The 19,756-nt window shown below is 42.3% G+C and overlaps 1 protein-coding gene across 6 annotated transcripts in view; it reads right to left on the bottom strand.

Annotated features, from left to right (window-relative positions):
* The window catches only part of EML4 (EMAP like 4), a 148,919-nt gene that overhangs the window by 74,028 nt on the left and 55,135 nt on the right, over nt 1-19,756 (bottom strand). For 4 of the 6 annotated variants that reach the window (XM_040058234.1, XM_040058235.1, XM_040058239.1 and 1 more), the window contains exon 1: nt 14,227-14,301. The exons of the other annotated variants lie outside the window; for them this stretch is intronic. In XM_040058234.1, the coding sequence (XP_039914168.1) occupies nt 14,227-14,293 (67 nt within the window). In that variant the 5' untranslated portion in view covers nt 14,294-14,301. Of the gene's footprint in view, nt 1-14,226; nt 14,302-19,756 lie in introns of those variants that run through there. 6 annotated transcript variants of the gene reach the window in all.

Genomic DNA, 19,756 nt, shown 5'->3' with positions numbered 1-19,756 from the left:
TGTTTTCTAGGCTGTGGATGACCTGTGTTTAAAGGATACACTGGGAACAAGATCCAGTGTGGAAAAAAAGCACCATCTACAGTGCTCACTGGTAGTAGTGAGGAGGCATCCACACAGATGTGAATCTAAGGTATTTCAGTCTTAACAACTCGTTTAAGGTAAGAGTACTGGCACTCAAATGACAGCAAAAACATGCTAGGTCTAACCATACAGTAACTATAACTTTCAAAACAAAATGTTCTGCAATTTTTCATAGTTCATCAGTTTGGCTTTTAATTTTAGCCAGGAAAACATCCAATTCTTCCCTTGCTTTTGGAGTAAGAGGAGATATACATGGGACGCTTGTATTCACTAGTCATGAGACACAAGGATGACCCTGAAAATGTCATCTAGCAGGGATGTCAGGGTACCAGCATTTGAAAAGCATCACTCTTCATCATTTGCTGCCTAGGACAATGTTGAACTGGCTACATTTGGGAAAAAAAAAAAAAAAAAATTCTTACTACTGAGAGGTCTATTCTGGGCCCCCTCAACAAATCCAGAGCATCTATTATCACCCCTCTGAGTCAATTCCTCCCAGCTAAGTAGGAATGTGTTTTAGACATAAGCAGCATTTCAGAAAAACAAATTCTACAAACTCCAGCACATGGAAATTTAAACCACGGGGTGGAAAATCCTATGTTTTATCCAGTAAAGCCACATAAACCACAGGTAATTTTAAACCCCTGGCTGTTACGGCACGCAGAGAGTTTTCTATATTTTGCCCAGAGTGGTAAGAGTCTTTTATTAGGGAAAAGGAACAGAAATTACTAGGACTAGTATAAAGATCTGGCTGACAATTTCAGGAGGTAACTGTCCCCAAAGAACCTTTTCTTATGAGGACCATGATCTGCTCCTGTGTAAAGGAAAATACATATTTGTATAACTTCCAATTTTTGTTCTAAAGAGCACTGAAGTTTTGACTCTGGATGAGGCTTGTATTTCCAGAGAGATACCTGACAAATTTATTTTTCCTACATGTTATGAGAAAGAAAACTCTCCAGAGTTTTCTGCACATCAACTGTCTTAAGAGTAGCTTATAAAAGGTGCAACGATCAAGAATTATGTTCCTTATCTGTAATTCATAATTTCCAACAAGAACTAAAAAAAGTAGAATTAAAACTGCATACTTTTGCTCACAGCATCTCCTCTGAATGCCAGCACATGCACAAATTATCTCAGTTTTGTAAAGGACATGAGTCATGGAAAGAATACAAGAATGGGAATTAAAGCACACAACATGAACAGAGAGGATTCAAAGAGTTCCCCCACAACCCAAATGATGCTGTATTATCCTAGAACCTAGAGCTTATGGCATCCAAGTGGAGTGGGAAGTTCTCCCCAAGCTCTCCCCTCCTGCAAACGCAAGACTCTGCCCTTTTAGCTCTCTCAATTACCCCACACATCTTTGGCTTCCTTTGCTAGTTTTTCATTCTTTTCCCCAATCTTCCAGCTTTTCTACACCAAATTAAAACCAATGCACCAATGCTTGATCTCACACTCATTACTGGTGACAAAAAAAAATAAGTTCTTTCTTTATTTTCTTTTTAAAATAATAACGCAGTTAAGTCACTGACTGTAGACATATTAATATTTCCAACACTTGAACATTTCCAAACCTTAAATTTGTCTCCTTCAAATACATTTCTTCAGGTTTTCAAGAGGAATATATGTTCTTCTTGAAAACCTGAAGAACACATCACATCACTCATCTGGCTCAGGATTAATACTGCACAAGGACCATCAAATCAACCAGACTGTCTTCCTTGCACAGTTCATGAGATTTTTTAAATGTTTCATAGACCCATCCAATTTTACGCCCTACAAGTAGTTAATAACAATAATAATAATAAAAGATGTATTACTCTACATTAGTAGAGTCCATTTCACAAACCATTCTAATCACAAGTCCACAGCAAGCAGTATTTTATTTGTCTGTACATGATTCCTGAGATGATTTTGCTGAAGCCCATTCTGCAGTGCAACAGTTCCTACTGGCCTTTGATATTGTTGACTGCTTTACGGTGAGTTTGAAGCATGTTCATGTCTGTGAGCTTGCATCACTATAAAGAACATGAACCACGTTTTCAAGCAGCTTTATTTGAAAGGGCTGTTCTGACATGTAAGATGATTTACCAATTCATGCCTAACAATGAATAGCTCTATTTATATATGCTAGACAGACTTGTGCACATAGGCTTTCATGTATTTTTATTTTCCTGACATGAAAAAGCAAAGGAAGGAGAAAGATTAAAAGATGATACAAAAACATCCTGACAAAAATAATCCAATAATAACCACAAATTACATACAAATTTTTTTTTTTTTTTTTTTTTTTTGCAATATGGTTGTGTACCTGCTGCTGTAAACACCCAAGTTTTAATACAGATAATCTAGAAACACATCAGCATGAGATTCACAGGGCACAGTCCCACCCGTACTGTGTTTGACCAACGTGAGTGTTCTGCTTGTCTAAGTTCCCAGTAACTGTATAATTTAATGGGCGCGAAAATTTTACGTCTCAGACTTGCTGATAGGCAGACTGCAAAAACAGAACAAACACTTACAGACACTTCTCATATTTGACCCTGGTATCCATCTGATTACCTGAATAATTATGTAGGCACTGCCCCATATCCTTCCCCAGCTGCATACTTCCTATCAGCTCCACCTCCATTGAGATGCATCTCAAGAGTAAGACCATTCACAGGTTTTTCCCCACCCACTGCTTAAAAAGCCTTGTGGTTTTTAAGTACTTTTCTTCCCCTAAGATTGCTTGGCTCCTGATATTGTTCCTGACACTGCTCTTCAACGCTTGGTCTTCAACCCACAAGACAAGCCCTTCTCCTTCCAAAATACTATTTCTGCTACAAATCCGTGACCTCTACACTCCATACGCAGAATTCATGGGGGCTATTGGCACCCACATGGGATCCCCCATATAAATGGCTCAGCAGCTATCCCAGCCACCCCAAGCTCTTATCAATATTTGCTGCCACCCCATTTTCATGTCACAGTAAGGAGAGGGGCAGGGGACATCTTTTCTCATACAGATGCTTGGAAATTCACACAGCAACCAGACACAGCTGCAATAAATTGCTCTACTGTGAGTTACACATGTGTTAACACTTTAGCACACAATGACTAGTATTCCTTCACTGGAAATATTTCATATTGCACTAGAAGTGTTAGAACACATCCATGCTAAAATGCTAATTTAGAAGTAACAAATTAAGTGAGCGTGAAATGATGTAGGGTAATCCCCATCTTCCCTAATGCCCAAACTGATCTAGCTAAAATTTTCTAAGAAAACCAACTTTTCATATGCTGAAGAGGGACCACATCCCTGAAGTCTTCCTCTTCACTAAGGGCTCAGCCACCACTCAACTCTGCACCAAATGCAGATGGTGCCCAAGCCACGCTATAGAGAAACTCAACAGGCTTTAGCTCTGCAGGACAGAGACAAAGCCAGCCACTGCCTGAGGCTCCAGGGTGGCCACAGCAGGACACCGAGAGTAGGAAAGGATCTCTCCTATACTCCCAAAGCCTCACTGCACAGGAGCCTGCATGCTGCGCCTCCTAAAACACCAGACATCAGTGTGGAAAAGTGCTCAGCTCTCACAGGTAAACCCACCTGAGCAATCAGGCTTTTGACATGTACAGGATAGTCCTTCCTATGCACTTTGACAATCAAGCCTTTCTAGATTCAAATTAGGTGAGTACTTAATTACAAAATTAGATAATTAGCCAATGCTTTTGACCTTAATCTCTTTATAACTTCACTCTTCATCTGTTAAATGAAATGAAATTCATCATCCCACACTGCCTAAAGGTTAATTAACACTTGTGGGCTAACACTGAACTACCCTAAGTGCTACAGCAAGGTCGGTGTTTAAATGCACGCAATTTTCCAAGAAGCAGGATTAAGAGCCTTCCCATATAAATAAGAGAGAGACACGCAAAGAAAATAAAGGTAACTCAAAATACCAACCAACTGCTTTTATGGGAAGAATCACCTTTTCAGAATTCTAACTTGGAGGATACCAAGTAATTAAAGCCTGCATCTTACTACCTGCATGATTTCAATATAGTCTTGAAGGTCAACCCTAATTCTGACTTTTAAGTTCAGTCTGACTTCCCACTTAAAAAACTCTTCTTTAACCTTACGTCTTTAAAGCACAAATCTACAAAAAGATGGCGGCATTAATTGTCGCTGATCTGCTGAACACAATGAATGATGATAACCACAGTCAGGCTAAGACAAAAGCACTGCTATCCAAAGCATCACAAAGCCCAGCGAACACACAGAGTTCACGGAGAAACACGGGACCCTCTGAAACACTGGTTTTCCTGGAGTACTGTGCAAACTCATTTGCACAGACAGGTACCAGCAGTTATGTGGAAGGCAAGGATGTTGGTGTGGAGGCTGGTAAATGGAAAGCGGGGGGGAGAGGAAGGAGGGAAGAAGAGAGAGAAAAAAGAGCCCTCCCTCCACCCAGGACCATTTATTTTTTAACTGCTCTTGCCAGAGTGACGGCGCTAATTCATGCTCAAAGAAGTGCCCATAAATTTAGAATCTCTTTTTTCAGAATTTAAGCCCAAATTCATACAGCTTACTTCTGATTATCCAAGCTCTATTTCCAAAACGTATTTCCAAAATATATATTTTTCTAATAACATGTGAATAAAATCCAAGTTTGCATAACATCCAATCTTTAGACTGCAACAATGTAGGCAAAGTTTGGCATCCCCCATTACTGGCAGTGCATTTCCTCTGCTACAAAGCATTTGAATTCAGTAGTACCAACATATTTTCAATCTGACACTTATGGAAATCTTCCAATTCCTAAATATTTATTGCTTATTTGGGCAACTAACTTGACTGGGTTTTTGTTTGTGGTATGCTTTGGACAAGTACATTTCTGCCCCAGAGGAAAGAAGTTTCTCTAAGACTGCCATGTTCGCATCAATTCTAGAGTCCCACTTCAGCAGCAAAACAAAAGAGCGCTGAAATCATTAAGTGAGATAACATCAGGCAAAGAAAAACAGCCTCTTCTTTCATGGATACATTTTATTTTGTGCCATGCAATGTTTACTTACAAAATTCTACTCATCTCAAATCCTGGCACACAAATGAATAATCTGTAGTTTCTGTTACCTAGAAATCAAATTAGACATTATCCCTGTAAATAAAGGTATTGGAACATTTCTGAAAGTTTTTGTACCGGCTGCTTCATTGCGCTGTGCATTTCTTTCCCCCAGGACTCATAAATATCTAATCTGTAACATCAAAACTACCACTGTACAAACCGTTTCTTTGATCTCATTCTCTGCTATTCTGAGCCAATCTATCGTAAGCGCCACTATACAAAACTCCAGCAAGAAAAATAGAATCCTGGCCCGTAGTATTAATTTCTTCTCCCAAAGAAATACGGACCTCCTTCTTCCAAAACGCTCATCTACCCTGCAGGGAAAGCCTTCCCTTTCAGCACTGCTGTAAAAAGCAGGATCTGAGCATTTTTGTGCTCAGCAGAAACGTGCTTACACCAGAGCAGGGGGAGGCACCAGCGCTGGTGCACACAGCGCTATTTCAGGGCTCTTATCCCACCAAGTCACAGGACACAGCAATTTAAGATAAAGGGAAAACCTGTTTTGAAACACACTCACCAACTCCCTGCCTTATCTTAATCTTCTGGTATTTCAGGTATAGGAATTCCTTCCACTTACTCACAGCCCTATGTGGCCGCGGCTTTACTACCTCTCCATACCAGAGCCCATTCAGTAAAACGCCAACTTTGAACTTCCACACCAAGTTAAAGAGACCTTGAAAAGTTAGTGTCCTTCTTTGTGTCTTCTAATCCAAAACCTAAGGATGACAATCCGCTCCCTCCCATGAAAAAAACAGTCTCCAGGAGACAAGCCCTCTGGTGGGAGTATTCATTCCAGTGTTAGCTTTTCTCTCGTGACCATCCACCCACAGCTCTGCTGCAGTAGGGCCGGAGCAGCTGGTTGTGCTTGCAAGGCCGTCATGCCTCATCCATCCCACTGGGTGACACCTCCTGCAGAAGGCACCCCTCATCCCAACTCTGTCATACAAATGTTACCCTCACTGCTGCAGGGGATACCATCTCACAGCCATTCAACCTCTCCTGTGTCTTGTAAGCAAGAACAGACACAAGGTTTGGTATTTGATATTTTTAAAAGTCCACGGTTTCTTAGGAATGTGAGACTAAAGCTCTCTAATCACAAACTTGATCCAACTCAACATTTGCAAAGCAGCAGTAAAATCCTGCTTTTGTTTACCTTCGCCAAGAAGCTTCCAGAGCTTCTGCAACTGCTTGCAGCTTTGGTATTAGAGGAACATCTCTACAACAGCTTGTGTTTACTCCAGGTGGAACCAAATCCACAGCAGTTTGGTTTGGTTGGGGTTTTTTTGCATAGAAAAGAAGTAACCCATGTGCATAAAGACCAGTCATACTATAGACACAACTAAGCTATCTGTTTGATTTCAAGGATGAAGCACATGGCTCCCACACAGCCAACCTGGAAGGTGGTATCTGCAACTACTCATCACATGTTACTCACAACCTCCAATTTGGTTACTACACAGGAGGAGCTACTGAGAAATAAATGGAATATCTGCACATTGTGTGTCAGAGAAAATACAAGCCAGACAGCAGTAAGATATATCTATGATGGTGAAAGTCAATAGCCACCCTCTAAAAGGGGGTGAAATATAGAGTAGAAATAAGAAAATAAGAGAAATAAGAGTAGAAATACATTTAAACTGACTGGTTCTTTAGTTAAGCTCTTTTCATTTTGTTATGCTAGCAGTTAAACAGCCCTGGTGAAGTAACAGCTGTAAACAAGGTGTGGGTGGACGGCATTGCTCACACCTTTTCCTGCTGCTGTGGCTGCTGCTGCCTGACAGGAGAGTGACTGTCCTGCAACATGCTGCTTCTCAAGAGCTGTAGAAATATTAACATTTTTTATTTTGCAAAGATAATCTTTCAAGTAATTCAGACTGCAGATCTGTCACTAAGTGTTGCCGCACTCTCCTTAGCAAGGACGCTATCAAGAAGTTCCCACAAATGTCTTATATAAAACAAATGAGGCAATTGTGAAATGAATCAGATTTAATTCATGACAAGGAAGAACTCTTGAACAGCATGGCAGACATCTCTATGTGTGACTGCACATCTATTTCATAAAGCTGCAGTTAGGCCACTTCTGCAGAAATGAATGTATTAAAATTAAGCCAGTTTCAATCATAATTTCAGTAGGTGATCCTGGCACTACTATATCTAAAATAGAAAACTCCCCAGAAAAGGGAAGAATTAAGTCTCACCTTTATTTAGGCGAAACCACAAAGCAGATTTCAGAACAGAGGCAAAGCAAAGCAAACACAAACACTCAGAAACAGCGCTACACAATGCTACAACTTCACAGTGAAAAATCAAACACTGAACAAAACACTTTGATTGACATAGGCAGGCTAAGACCTTCTAAAATTTCACCTTGAAGGTACTTTTTGTAGAAAATCTACACAAAATTGAACGCTCACAATCACTGTTGATAAATCACATGCATGTGTGCATGGAATTTGCTTACATGGGAAAAATGCCTTTCCATAGGGATACTTTTTCCTTTCTTCTCAAAGGATCCTGTAGGGAAACACACTTCTGTGGAATGTTTGCCAAATTTTGTACACTCAAAAGGGATATATTTATCAAAACTGCTTAACTACATCACATTTTGTATCATAAACAGATTACCTATCTGATCTTTCTACAGATAGGGTCTCTGAAGCATAAAAAATCTTCAGGTTTTCCCACTATTTACTACATATAAAGCAACAGTTTTTAGGTAAAAAATGCAGCCCTGCAAATAGCAATAGTAACTGATCATGGATATGCCCAGTATTACAAATACTACAAGTGCTATGAATACTTGACAGGAAAACAAGACTTGAATATGGTTGGGACTAAGTAACAGCTGTGTCACAAATTACAAGTAAGTTGCATTTTTTCCTGTTTACTTCCTTCTTCCTCAAAATTAAGGCATTAATTAATTAATCAAGAACTGATAACAACCAAACCCACCTCTGAACGAGAATTTTTATTTCCTAAAGGACACAATTTCAAAAAAAAAGCAGGAATGTTTTTCTGCAAAAGTACAAAAGCACCAATGCAACCAGAGAGCCTCTGGATTGCCATTCAACCCAGTACTGCCACATCAGCTGCTGGTCCCTTGCAGACCTATGTCAAAGCTCTTCTTCGGTTATCACAGGGTAACATCTCCAGCTTTTCATAACAGATCAGGAACAGCAGTGCTAATAACATATCAGGAACAGCAATGCTAGGTTAGGCCTGCCTGAACCCACAGAAATAAAGTTTACAGATTTTTTACTAACACACTTCAACTCATAAAGCGAAAAGTACTCCACAAAAAGCTACATATTGTAGGCCTCCAGTGTTCGCAATTCAGTTTTATTCTCTTTTTTAAACCCTGGAGATTTGTTCTTGTTTGATAAATGGGGGGGGAGGGGACAGGGACAATCTAAAGCCAAAAAGATAATAGTTACTCTGAAAGCAGCTATTAACTTAAACCACTGAATTATCTAGTTTATTCCACTGATGCTTATGTTTTAGGACTGATTAATTCCACATACACTTACTAAGCATTAGCAATGCTAATTCAGCTATTTATACATATAAAAGAACCATCCATGAGGATACTATTTCTGCTTAACACTGCCAACCAAAATAACAGGATCCTTCATGCATGAAAAATATTCCTCCCACCACAACAGAATAACATCAACAGGAACAAAATTATTTCATAACTTTTGAGCATCGTCTAACCTTGTCAATAATCTTATTTGACAGCTTTTACTTTATTTTTAACAACATATATTTTTTGGGCTGCAACCTGGGATATGGCCACATAAACCAGCAGGGAGCATGCCCAGGAGAGTTAACAACATCACAGCTTCCATGCAGTAACTACCCAAGCACACTGCTCTTACTCAAGACTAAATGCCAGCTTGTTTAACCTACTAATCCACATTTACTAACCTACTGTGTCAACATGCTCCAAGTTTCCGCCTTCACTTAGCTGTCTGCAACTCCCGTGCAAGCCCACGCTCCAACTAGGTGTGACCATGCCTGCAGCTTGCAAGTAGCACGGGACAAAGTTCTCATGGCAGAGCGCCCCATGACATGCAACATGTACACCTGGGGAACACCTCCCAGAAAGGTGGAGAGGACAAGGGACCCTTCCACAGCAGGGCCGGGAGCACAGCTCTGCCCCCACTGAACAAAACCTCCAGCTACAATTATCTATAGTACAGATAGAGTGATATTTTTAAAACTTTGAACTGCATCCTTTAAAGAAAAAAAAGCTTTGTCAAAATGTTTTTCTTCTCAGCAGTTTTTCATTTCATTACATGCCTAAAGGTTTCCTTGATTGTAAAAATGCATAGAACATTGTAAAGATGGGCAATTAGAAGATTTCTTCAGTGAACGCCATTAGATGTTTTCTTTCGTTCAATGTTATTCCTAAATAATCATTCAAGACTCTGAAGCTGAAAGCCAGCAGAAACACTGGGAGACACCGAGTTTTTTCTTTACATTAAGATCAAATCAAAAGTCAGAACAACAAATTGTTCTAATTTTAGTATTGATTCAGTCTGTAGTACTACTGTCTTGGGCATGGTTTCATTTGTTCTTAAGCCAGATGAACTGTGGGTTGCCGCTAAAATGAGGGTTTTTCCTTGAAGGATCATGCTGCTTTTTCTGCCCCAGTATCTACTGCAGGACATAATTTTTGGTGTTCACCTGATAGCAAACTTTTCCCACCCTCAGTTGGTTTTCAGCTGGGTCAGCTCACTGGCCAGCTCCTGCCAAACCCCTGCCTAACAGCCCTCAGTGCCTCTCTGCCACTACGCACATAGGTAACCCCAGCACAGCAACTGCACACCATCAGTGCAAAACACTCAGGGTGACACCTGCAGCTGATTTTTTTGCCTCTATCATCTAAGAAATGCAACCTCAAAAAATACCTTAATGCTCAAGACATTGTGGCATTTATTTACCAAATAAGTCAAATCATGCAAAAACCTGAAGGACCGACTCAAACCAGGTACTCATGGAAGAGAACACTCCCTTTGATGCACTTCATCGGTATCAGAAATCAGACCGTGGGTATTACCACGGTTTTAAATGCTTCTGAAGAGCTTCACAGGTAAACAACGGCAAACCTCAACAAACTCATGCATTTTTAGAACATACAAAGAACAAAAAAGGTGCTGGAAGAGAAGAGCAAAGCAAGAAGATGTGTCACCTAAATCTATGTTTCTATGAGAAGGGCATCTTCTCATCATGCAATAATGAACTGTGACTAATGGCTGTCACGTCTGGTTATTCCTTCTTCCTCCTCACAGGGCAGGACTGCCTGTCCTGCACTTTTTCTGTATTTCTTTGCAAAGTTCTGCTCTCAGAGCTGCTTTGGCTCCATGCAGAAGGAGCAGGTTGAAGAAGCTGCTGCAAGAGGAAAGTTCCCAATGCCTCCTCTTTCCTGCTGAACTTAACTTCTCCGGTATGATGCAAGGTTCATAATGATACATTTTTAATTGGGGCATTACTCAAAACTTGAGAGCAAAGACTTGGTGCTGAGAAACTTGTGTGCGGTCTGAACCTTTCAAGCTGACCTTTAATGACAGATTAGCTGAGTCAACTCCACCTCTGACATTTCACCAATTTCAATACTTCAGCAAATTTCACCTGTGGCTTGAAGTCACTTCATCCTGCAATTACTTTCTCCAACAGGTAAAAAACGCTAACCATCACCCTGCACAAGTTACTATTATCTCCTCAACCCCCTTCTGATGACTAATACATGTTCCTAGAACTGTTAGGAGATCTAAATTGCTAGAGATCAGAACAGTCAAAACAGAAAAAATGTTACCCAAAAATGAATCCACAGTTCTAAAAGGTAACTATGAAGTTAAAGAAATTAAACTTCTATTCAGGCAAAGTAATTGGCCCTCTAAACAGTGTGAGATGAAAACCCCTCCCACTCTTTACAATTTTATTGCAATTTTATGTTGTGTACACAAAGCGCTGCGTGCACTAGAAAGAAAAGGGCTCTTGTAACACCCAAATGAATACCTACAGCAGTCCCTTATGTCAGATACTTATTCAAATTAAATACTTTTGCACCAGCACCTGCGCAGGGAAGCAAGGCAGCAGGAACAGCAGTATGTGCCAGCGAGGCAGGGGGCAAAGCCACTGCCAGTCGAGGTGCCCTCCACAGCACAGTGACAGCCCCTGGCCAGAGGGAAACCCTGGAGAAACCCTCAGTCCCGGAAAAACCCCGCAGAGCCACTGACACACCCCCACCTTTGCCATCAGCGTCTCCAGCAACTGGCCAACCCCCCACTGTGAAAAAACCCTAAGCAAACTCTCTACTCGTCTTAACATTAAAGACAAATGCATACAAATCAAGAGTCTGAAAGCAAACAAGCTTAAAAATACTGGGTTGCTGGAGTTTTTCTGGTTTTTTTTCCCCTGTTTATAAATACCAGTTTCAATGCCAAGTGTCACTGGAGGCAAATATTAAATCTAGAAGCATGCCAACTGAAGATTTGTTTGCAGGTAAATATTTCCCTTGGTCAAACTGAAAATTTCTATCCCGATCTGTATGGTCTGAGATTAATTCCAGCCCATATCCAAATTGATAGCTATGCTCTTTCTAAGGAACAGGCCTTTGCCTTAGCTTTAATTATAAAAGGCTAATTAGAAAAAGGAGAAAAAAAATGTCTTTCCTACTGACACCAGACAAGCTTTTTAAAAAAATTTATTAAGCTGCCTAACAGCATTTGTACCTTATATGTTAAAAGGAAATGCTAGTTCTTTACTGCTGTATTAGAAATTAATTTTTAGCTTTGGCAAGAAATGGGCAATTAGAGGTACTTACAATGACACCTGTGCACAAAACAAATCACAAAAAAGGCACAGAAGTTCCTACAGAAAAGTATATCACTTTAAGATACATATTAAAAATAAATTAAGTTATACCCCAAGCCTACACCTGAAATACCCTACTGTTAGTATAAACCCTTAAGCTCCTTTAAATAAAGCAAGAATGAGCATGTATAGCCCAACAAAAAGAAGAAAAAAATACTTTCTAGAACTTAATCTCAGGCTTTTCCATACTTGTTACCAGTGCAAAGCTGCTAAAAGCCCTCATGGCTGAAGTTAGAAATTTCACATGAACAAAGCACTTGTTGATTCTCCATCATATCAGTTTCTTATTACTCAAACTTTACATGCAAGCCAACACACAGCCATTGGAAAACCTCATATAAAGGTTTAGGTTTAACTGTACAAGTAGGAATCAAGTTTTAAATCAACAAAACACACTACCCTGCTAAGAATATCTAAAGCCACATTTTCTTTTAATTACAAATGCTAACTCTTATTTAGCAAAATGTTCAGTCTTCTATCAAAATTGTAATAAAAATAATTCCCTAAGACACAGAAAACATTAAAAGAGAACACATGCATTCAGAAAAGAATGCATTTCTTGTATCTTATTTTGTTGGATTTTTATACAAGCCTCAAAGGTAAGTCCATCATGTCACACTCACTTTGGAACTCCAAGATATGCCTCAAGCTGAAGTTTGAGATGCTGACATTTTTTACAGACAATCACAGAAACTCTTGTTACAAGCCATTAAAGTCAGTAGAAATGTTGGTCACATTAACCTCTACATATTGGTAACAAAGCTCTAAGCTACAGCCATAAAAAATGCTGTTCTTTTGAATTTTGTTCTGAAGACAAATAGCTTTTCTTTTCTACAGTAAAAATCTTTGCAAACCTGCAAAAAAAAAAAAAAAAAAAAAATCATACAAAGGACTTACAATGTTAACGTTTCCAATTTGCCCTCCCCTCTTTCTTGAGGGTTGCAACATCTTGAATTCTAAAGGGAATGCTTTGAATTCTGAAGCAGATAAAGTAAAGTGCACATTGCTCACTTTAACAAAGTACACTATAGCAAGGTCGTTCCTTCCTTCCACTAAATGCCCATAGAAATCTATGCATTAAGCCCTTGGGGTTTTTTTTTGGTTTTTGATTGGGTGGGGGTTTTTTGTTTGTTTGTTTGTTTTTCCCTAAGGAAACTTTTCTTTGGGCCATTGTATATTTCGGCCGTAAGTGTAAGATGCGAGATGCTGCATTTTTATCCAAACTGCACGGCATGAATCAGCAAACAAAGAACGGGCGCTGGCTGACGTCTGTTTCATTCGCAGTAAAACACTTCCACTCCGTGTACAAGAGGAACACGCTTTATCTCTGATAGGATTTCTTGGTTAGGGCTTTTTGGTTGGTTGGTCTTTTTAAGACCATATAGTCTTGGTCAAAACACTACAATTAATTACGTAATTTTGCACTCAAGAGAGACTGCTTTGATCGCAGCTGTTTAAGGAAAGGAAATATGCCTTGAAATATTTCATTTTTACTATGACATGACCCTGGTAAAAATAAAGGGAGAAGGGGAAAAACCCCCTAGTTCTGAAGGGCAAACACAGGTTCCCCAGACAGGGAGGTGCAGCCGGCGCAGTCCTGCTCTCCGCACGCTGAACGAGCCTTTGCTGCCGCCTGCCTGAGGCCCCGCGAGTCCCAGCGGGGCTTGCTCCGGCTTTTCCTTCGGAGAGCGTCGAACCCAGGGGTCCAAAGGAAGGGCTGGACACGCCAGAGCCGCCCTTCCACGAGGGCTGCGAAAGGTCCCTCGCAGGAAACTCTTCCCTGTCCCAGCCCCGGGCCGAAGGGACCCACGCTGCTCCGCGCCTCCTGTCCAGAGAGCACCGACTTCATCTTTATCGCCCTGTCGCCTCCTCCGCTCTCCACACACGTCCCGATTTTATTTACTTATCTCGGTTTTTTTGTCAATTTCCTCGCGGTGCGGATGCCGCACGGCAGCGAGCCCCTCAGCCCCCGGGCGGGCACACCTTGCGGGCTGCTGAGGGAACGCGGAGCCCGCCTCACACCTCGGAGGGCAGAGCCTACCCCGGTGCCGACAGGCTTCCCCCTTTCTGCCCCTCCGGGGTTGGGGAACGCGGAGCGGAGAGCGCTGGGGGCCGCTCCGAGCGAGTCCTGCCGGCGCGGGGCAGCGCGGTACTTTACCCGTGCAGAAGGCGGCGAGCGCCGAGGGGTCGCAGGCTGCGGCCAGGCAGGACAAGCCTTCCTCCATCCCTCCGGCCGCCGGCGCCGCCGAGCCGGCCCCGCCGCGCCTCGGCGACAGCTCCCGCGCCCCGGCCCGGCCGGCGGGCGCCCGGCACACGGTCCCGGGCCACCGAGCGCTGCTGGCGGCGGCCGGTCCCGCCGCCCGTCCCCCTGCCCCGCAGCGAGCGCGGCAGGCCGGGGGCGGGCCGGGCCGGGGCCCGGGGAGGGGCCGCCCGCAGGCGGCGGCCACGCGCTCGCTGCGGCACCGGCCGGGGGCCGCGAACCCCGGGGCCTGCTCGGCAGGGAAGCGGAGCCCGCCGAGCTGCTCCCGGACGGGAAAGCGGCCGCCGCTCGCACACGGACAGCGTCCTGCAGCTTCCTCCCAGCGATCGGGAGCCGACAGCCCCGCGCCGGTGCCGCGGCGCTCGCAGCGGTGCACGGAGCGCAGACGGCCCACGGCCATCCGTCTGTCCGCGCTCGGGGCGTAAAGAGCCACCGGCACTGACTAACGACAATACCCTCGGGAGAGGCAGATAAGCCATCACTGTTTCAAAGCGTGTCGGTCTGTCAGAAGCGGCACACATCCATCGTCAGCCACAGCATGAGTGACAGGAGCGGTGACACGCGGAGTTCACACGAGGGGGAAGAAGGGGGCAGCAGTTCGCTCAGTATTATATTGGAATATTTTTCACATGACATCGTTTCGAGGCGAAAAAGCAATGACATCACTGGCACTATACTCATATCCATTATATGAAATCTAAGCAAAATATCGCAGCTTAAAAGCAGCAGCTTTGCAAAGCTATCATTCTGTTCGGCAGAAGGGAACTCGTATTACAAATGCATTACGATCTATTTAATGTGATCATGATTTTGTCTGTCTTGCAAGACGAAGCACAGCCAGATGAGAACTAATGAATGCAACATGTGTTCATTCTTTTGGTAGCCGTGCCTGAAGCCAATTGGCAGAGTAACTACAGCAAGATAAATGTCAAAACAAAACTATTTGTGAATATGTACTGCATGTATTTTGACTCTTCTATCATACTTGAAATAGTTTATTATTTTCGAGATTTGCAAGCATATTAAATAATTCTGGATTAAAGTTTAGATTTCCATGCAACAGCGGGATAGTAAAAAAAAAAAAAAAAAGGGGGGGGGGTGGGAAGAGGGGAAGTCTGTGTCTCCATTCAAAAAATGAGGGACAGCACTTTTTTCCATCATCAGAAATCACTGATGAGAAGGTTAATAGGTTCATAAGAACACATACAATTAGGTCAGCACACAATGTTTTCCCCAGGATTAACAATCTACATAACTACAGTAGTGTACTTCTTTTCCAGCAGCTCCTGATCGACTGGAGGAATCGACCTCTGCAGTGATCTAAAAAAAGAGATGGCAGTCAGCTGAACACAGCTCTGCAGTATGAAGTCAGCCAGACAACTACTGTGATTAATAAAAGGGAAAAGGGCTAGGAAACTGCCTGGTGGAAGATGAAAAAGCGTAAAAGGCAAGGGCACGCAATTAAGGACCCTAATGAAGCCATGGGCCTCAACACACAGCTGTGGCACTGGGATTGACCAAGAGCCCACGTTCCCAACTTGTCCCAACCCCTATGTTGCATCAAGTCATTAAACAATCCTAATTGCAAGACGAAACACAGAGTCTTATCTTGGGTGGGTTGAGCAGACAGAATAATTTAACACACACACTTTGGTATCCTTTCAAACTCAACATGCTTCCCAATACAATTACGAAGCCTTGGAAGAAATGGCAGGCAAAATGAGGCCAAAGAGACAGCGTAGGTACTGGTTAGATCAGTACCAAGAGAAGAAAGAGGCTTGATTTGCCATCTTAAGTGGCCATTAGCGCTCTGAGCAATGACACATTACATGCAACTGGCAAAAAGTATCCATTGTAGTTCAACACCAATAAATTTCTTTTAGAATATATCAGTTTTGAAGTAAATAAAGTACATATTAAAGTTAGGCTCTCTTACTGTAAAATGAGTATGCAACACTGGGTATCTTCAACAGAGCTTCATGTCTGCTTCATCAAAAGCATACAGGATGAGGCAGAAGGAACCAAAGCAAATGTGAGAGCACCATCAGAATGATCCTTGGAACTCTAACTTTTGAAACGACTTCAGAAGACTTCCACCCATCTCCTGTTCCCTGCTCAGCTGAAGACTTGGCCAAATTCCTCACTGCTTTTAAATCTCTCATGATAACTTTACCTCCTCATTAGGACTTTTCATTCTTCTATCTCTGATCCTTCTGATACCTGTCCTTCTAAGCCACGTATCTCTACACTTTTCAAGACTAAAAACCTCAGGTCCTTCTTCCCCGCTGTTACTCAACATGAATGGTGGGTGATGAACAAGTGCTCTTTTTAAGTATTTTAGATAAGCACAAATAATAAAAAAAACCCACCTTAAAATACGGCACACGCCAAAATAAAACACATATACAATGTAAGTCTTTGCTTAGGAAAAAACTCTCAGATTATTAGCAGTACAAAGTGCATTGCTACACCATGAAAAATCTATCAAACATTCTTCAATCTAACAAAATAAAGCCTGTTAATGACCAGGAACAGAGCTCTGCACACTGTAGAAGTACAGATTAGCTCATTGCTTGTTTATCCACAACATAAGGATATTTAGGAACACCACACATCTGGTGCTGTTCAGAACAGTGAATGTCTCAAAGACTGCAGCAGCACCAGTTTATGACTTAGGAAAGGAATGATTTCAGACATAGATTTTCATGAGTCAAAAAACACTCCAGTGTGCCTTTTCTTCAGGGGAGGGAGCAAATGGCTCCTCCGGCTTTTGAAGACAGCCACAGGAAGGCATGAACTCTTTGGAGTCACCACTTCCATGTGAAGAGGACAACAAAGCAGGTCCCCGTGGGTCCATACCCAGAAAATTACCTTCCAGTCACCCAGAGCTAACTAAGGAAACCAGAGATGCCCCCACCAAAGTCACCATGTCCTCAGCTGCAGAATAGGTATTTGCACCCAGGACATCTTTAGTACTAAAAGAAAACAAAACAAAACAACCAACCAAACAAAAAAAACCCCAAAATTAAAACAAACAAACCAACCAAAATAACAACAACAACAAAAAAGGAAGATTATCTACTGAGCTTCCTTGGCAAGTGATGCTGCCCCTAAGAAAGTACCTGCCACATGAAATTTGGAAATCGGTTTTCACGGAACTATGGTTTCTTAATTTCCTTCAGATTTAGGAGATTTCAGATCCAAGAGCTGCTGCATGAGGCAATCACAGTGTCATATTCTGTCCAGAAGATTACTGGAAACTCTCCCTATCTACCTTTTATTCATAAAACCCATACTGCACCTAAACATCACAAAGTGGTAACTGCAGTGACACTAGTTTAATGCCTATCTTGCTGCTGAACTGCAAGAGGGCAGTACTAGTTAATTTCGTTGCCTCATATATATGAAATCAATCATGTTTCCACTAGCAAATGATCCTTCCATTATTTTGCTTTCTTCTTTCTGGAAAGAAACTGCAGCAATGTTTCAGCTGGCAACTGACCTCACTGCCAAACAGTATCACCCTTAAGTAGCTGCATTCATTAGCTTTACCCCATAGAAAAGAAAATAAAAGTAATTTCTTTAATAACCACCCAATTCCTAAAGTCTTTTATTGCTTTATCTTTAGGGGGAAATGTTTTCTTTCAGTTTGTTTTTAAACCTCTGTTATTTCTGCTATCACCTAGCAAACACAACAGACCAAAACGATCTCATCAGGTGAGACAAAGTAATTAAGCAGCTTTAAAAGACAGACTTTGGTTAAGGATGCTCATTGCATCAAGCCTGTTTCCAGCAGTACTTGTGAGGTGCTCAGAGGTTGGTTAGTGAGCTAGAAAGGACAAGGATGATCCAGCAGGATCCAGGGCTCCCTCTTAACACCTTTGGGACGTGGCAGCCTCTGCTCGCTCCTTTTCACTCCAGGTGCTGGGCACTGCAATAAACCCTAATGAAGTTCCATTCTCTGAAGCATTAATTCCAAGAGTGATGTAAAGCAGGACCTCAGACTAGGATTAACATCACTCAGAGTTGGCATATGGCAGCACTACTGCTAAAATAAGCATCCCTGCCCTTCTCCTGCATCCTTCCCATTCTCATCCCAACTCCTGCCAACACACAGGTCATGGGGCTGCACAAGGAAGCACATCAGGAGACTGAACAGCATGAAACTCATCAACATCAAAACAGGGAAACTCACCCTGTCATATGGTGTATGGCACAATGAGCCATGCTGCAGCAGCAGGGAGGTGGCAGCACCCTCTGGAGTGAGTGGTGGGAATCGTGCCCATGAACAGCAGCTCTGCCTGTGGATGACTTAAAGAGGTTGTGAAATAGCTACACTTGTAAATCACATTTCACTGCCAGAAAACCGAGCAAAATAAGAACTGATAGAGAAGAGAGTGAAGTCTCCAGGCAAGCAGTGCTAGGGAGGATGTGGCAGAGAGCACGCAGCAGTGGCTGCAGCTCTTCCCTTATCACCCCCTCCTAGACTCTCAACTGAGCTCTTTCATCCTACGACATTCTTCTCAAATGGAGACAGCACGCAGAAAACACGATAAACCAGAGGTGTATGTTGGATCTTAAAACTCATCCTGAGGCTGTCCTCCACAACTAAGCCATATCCAGCTTTAAACTAAACCATACTAAACCTAGGTCAACCCACCTAGGAATGTGAGCTGAATGGGAAAAATTATTTTATATTTGTTGTCCAAAACCACATTGCCTAATCTGAAAAAGAAAACCTGCAAATAATACAGAGGCCTTCAAATGCCAATGTGTATTTTAAGAATAACCACAGAAATGCCTATTTTTGTCAGGGGGTGTTGCTGCTGCAGCAGCTGTGCCAACACGACGGAGGTGGCAGCAGGCCGATGTGGAGTGTAGGAAGGGTGGCAATGTGTAAGACTGATATTTCACTGAGCATAACGTCAAACCACAGCTGTAGCATGCCTTCCGCTGCCTGCCCGGAGCACTTGCTTGCACTCCTTGCAGCTGCCTTCCTGCCTATCCAGCAGACAAGATGAAAAAGTGTTAAATCTAGGTCATAGACACAAAAAAAGCTTTTCTTCTGCAAATTTCATGTTAGGATATGTTCCAGACCACAGTTCAGACCACATAAGCTACGTGGTGGCCCATGAAAATGTGCAATCCTGTCCATGAGGAAACAAAGGGTGTGAAGAGTAGCATCCTTGTTAGATACAGTCTGTATCTTCATGGAGATAATCAGTTTCATCTCTGGTCAAGAACTGAGCTTCAAACGCACAAGATTCGCATAAAGTGGTATTTTTAAAAGTGCAGGTAAATTGTACAAGGTTGTTGAATATGACTCATTTCCATTCTCTGAAAGTGATCAGCAAAAGTCTGATTAATAATGACAACTAACTGGTGGTCTTAGTCATATCAAAGCTATAGTTATGAACTAACTACAGTA

The sequence above is a fragment of the Hirundo rustica genome, chromosome 3 (assembly GCF_015227805.2).
Source record: "Hirundo rustica isolate bHirRus1 chromosome 3, bHirRus1.pri.v3, whole genome shotgun sequence".
NCBI lineage: Eukaryota > Metazoa > Chordata > Aves > Passeriformes > Hirundinidae > Hirundo > Hirundo rustica.
This window is presented reverse-complemented; position numbering and strand designations above follow the sequence as displayed.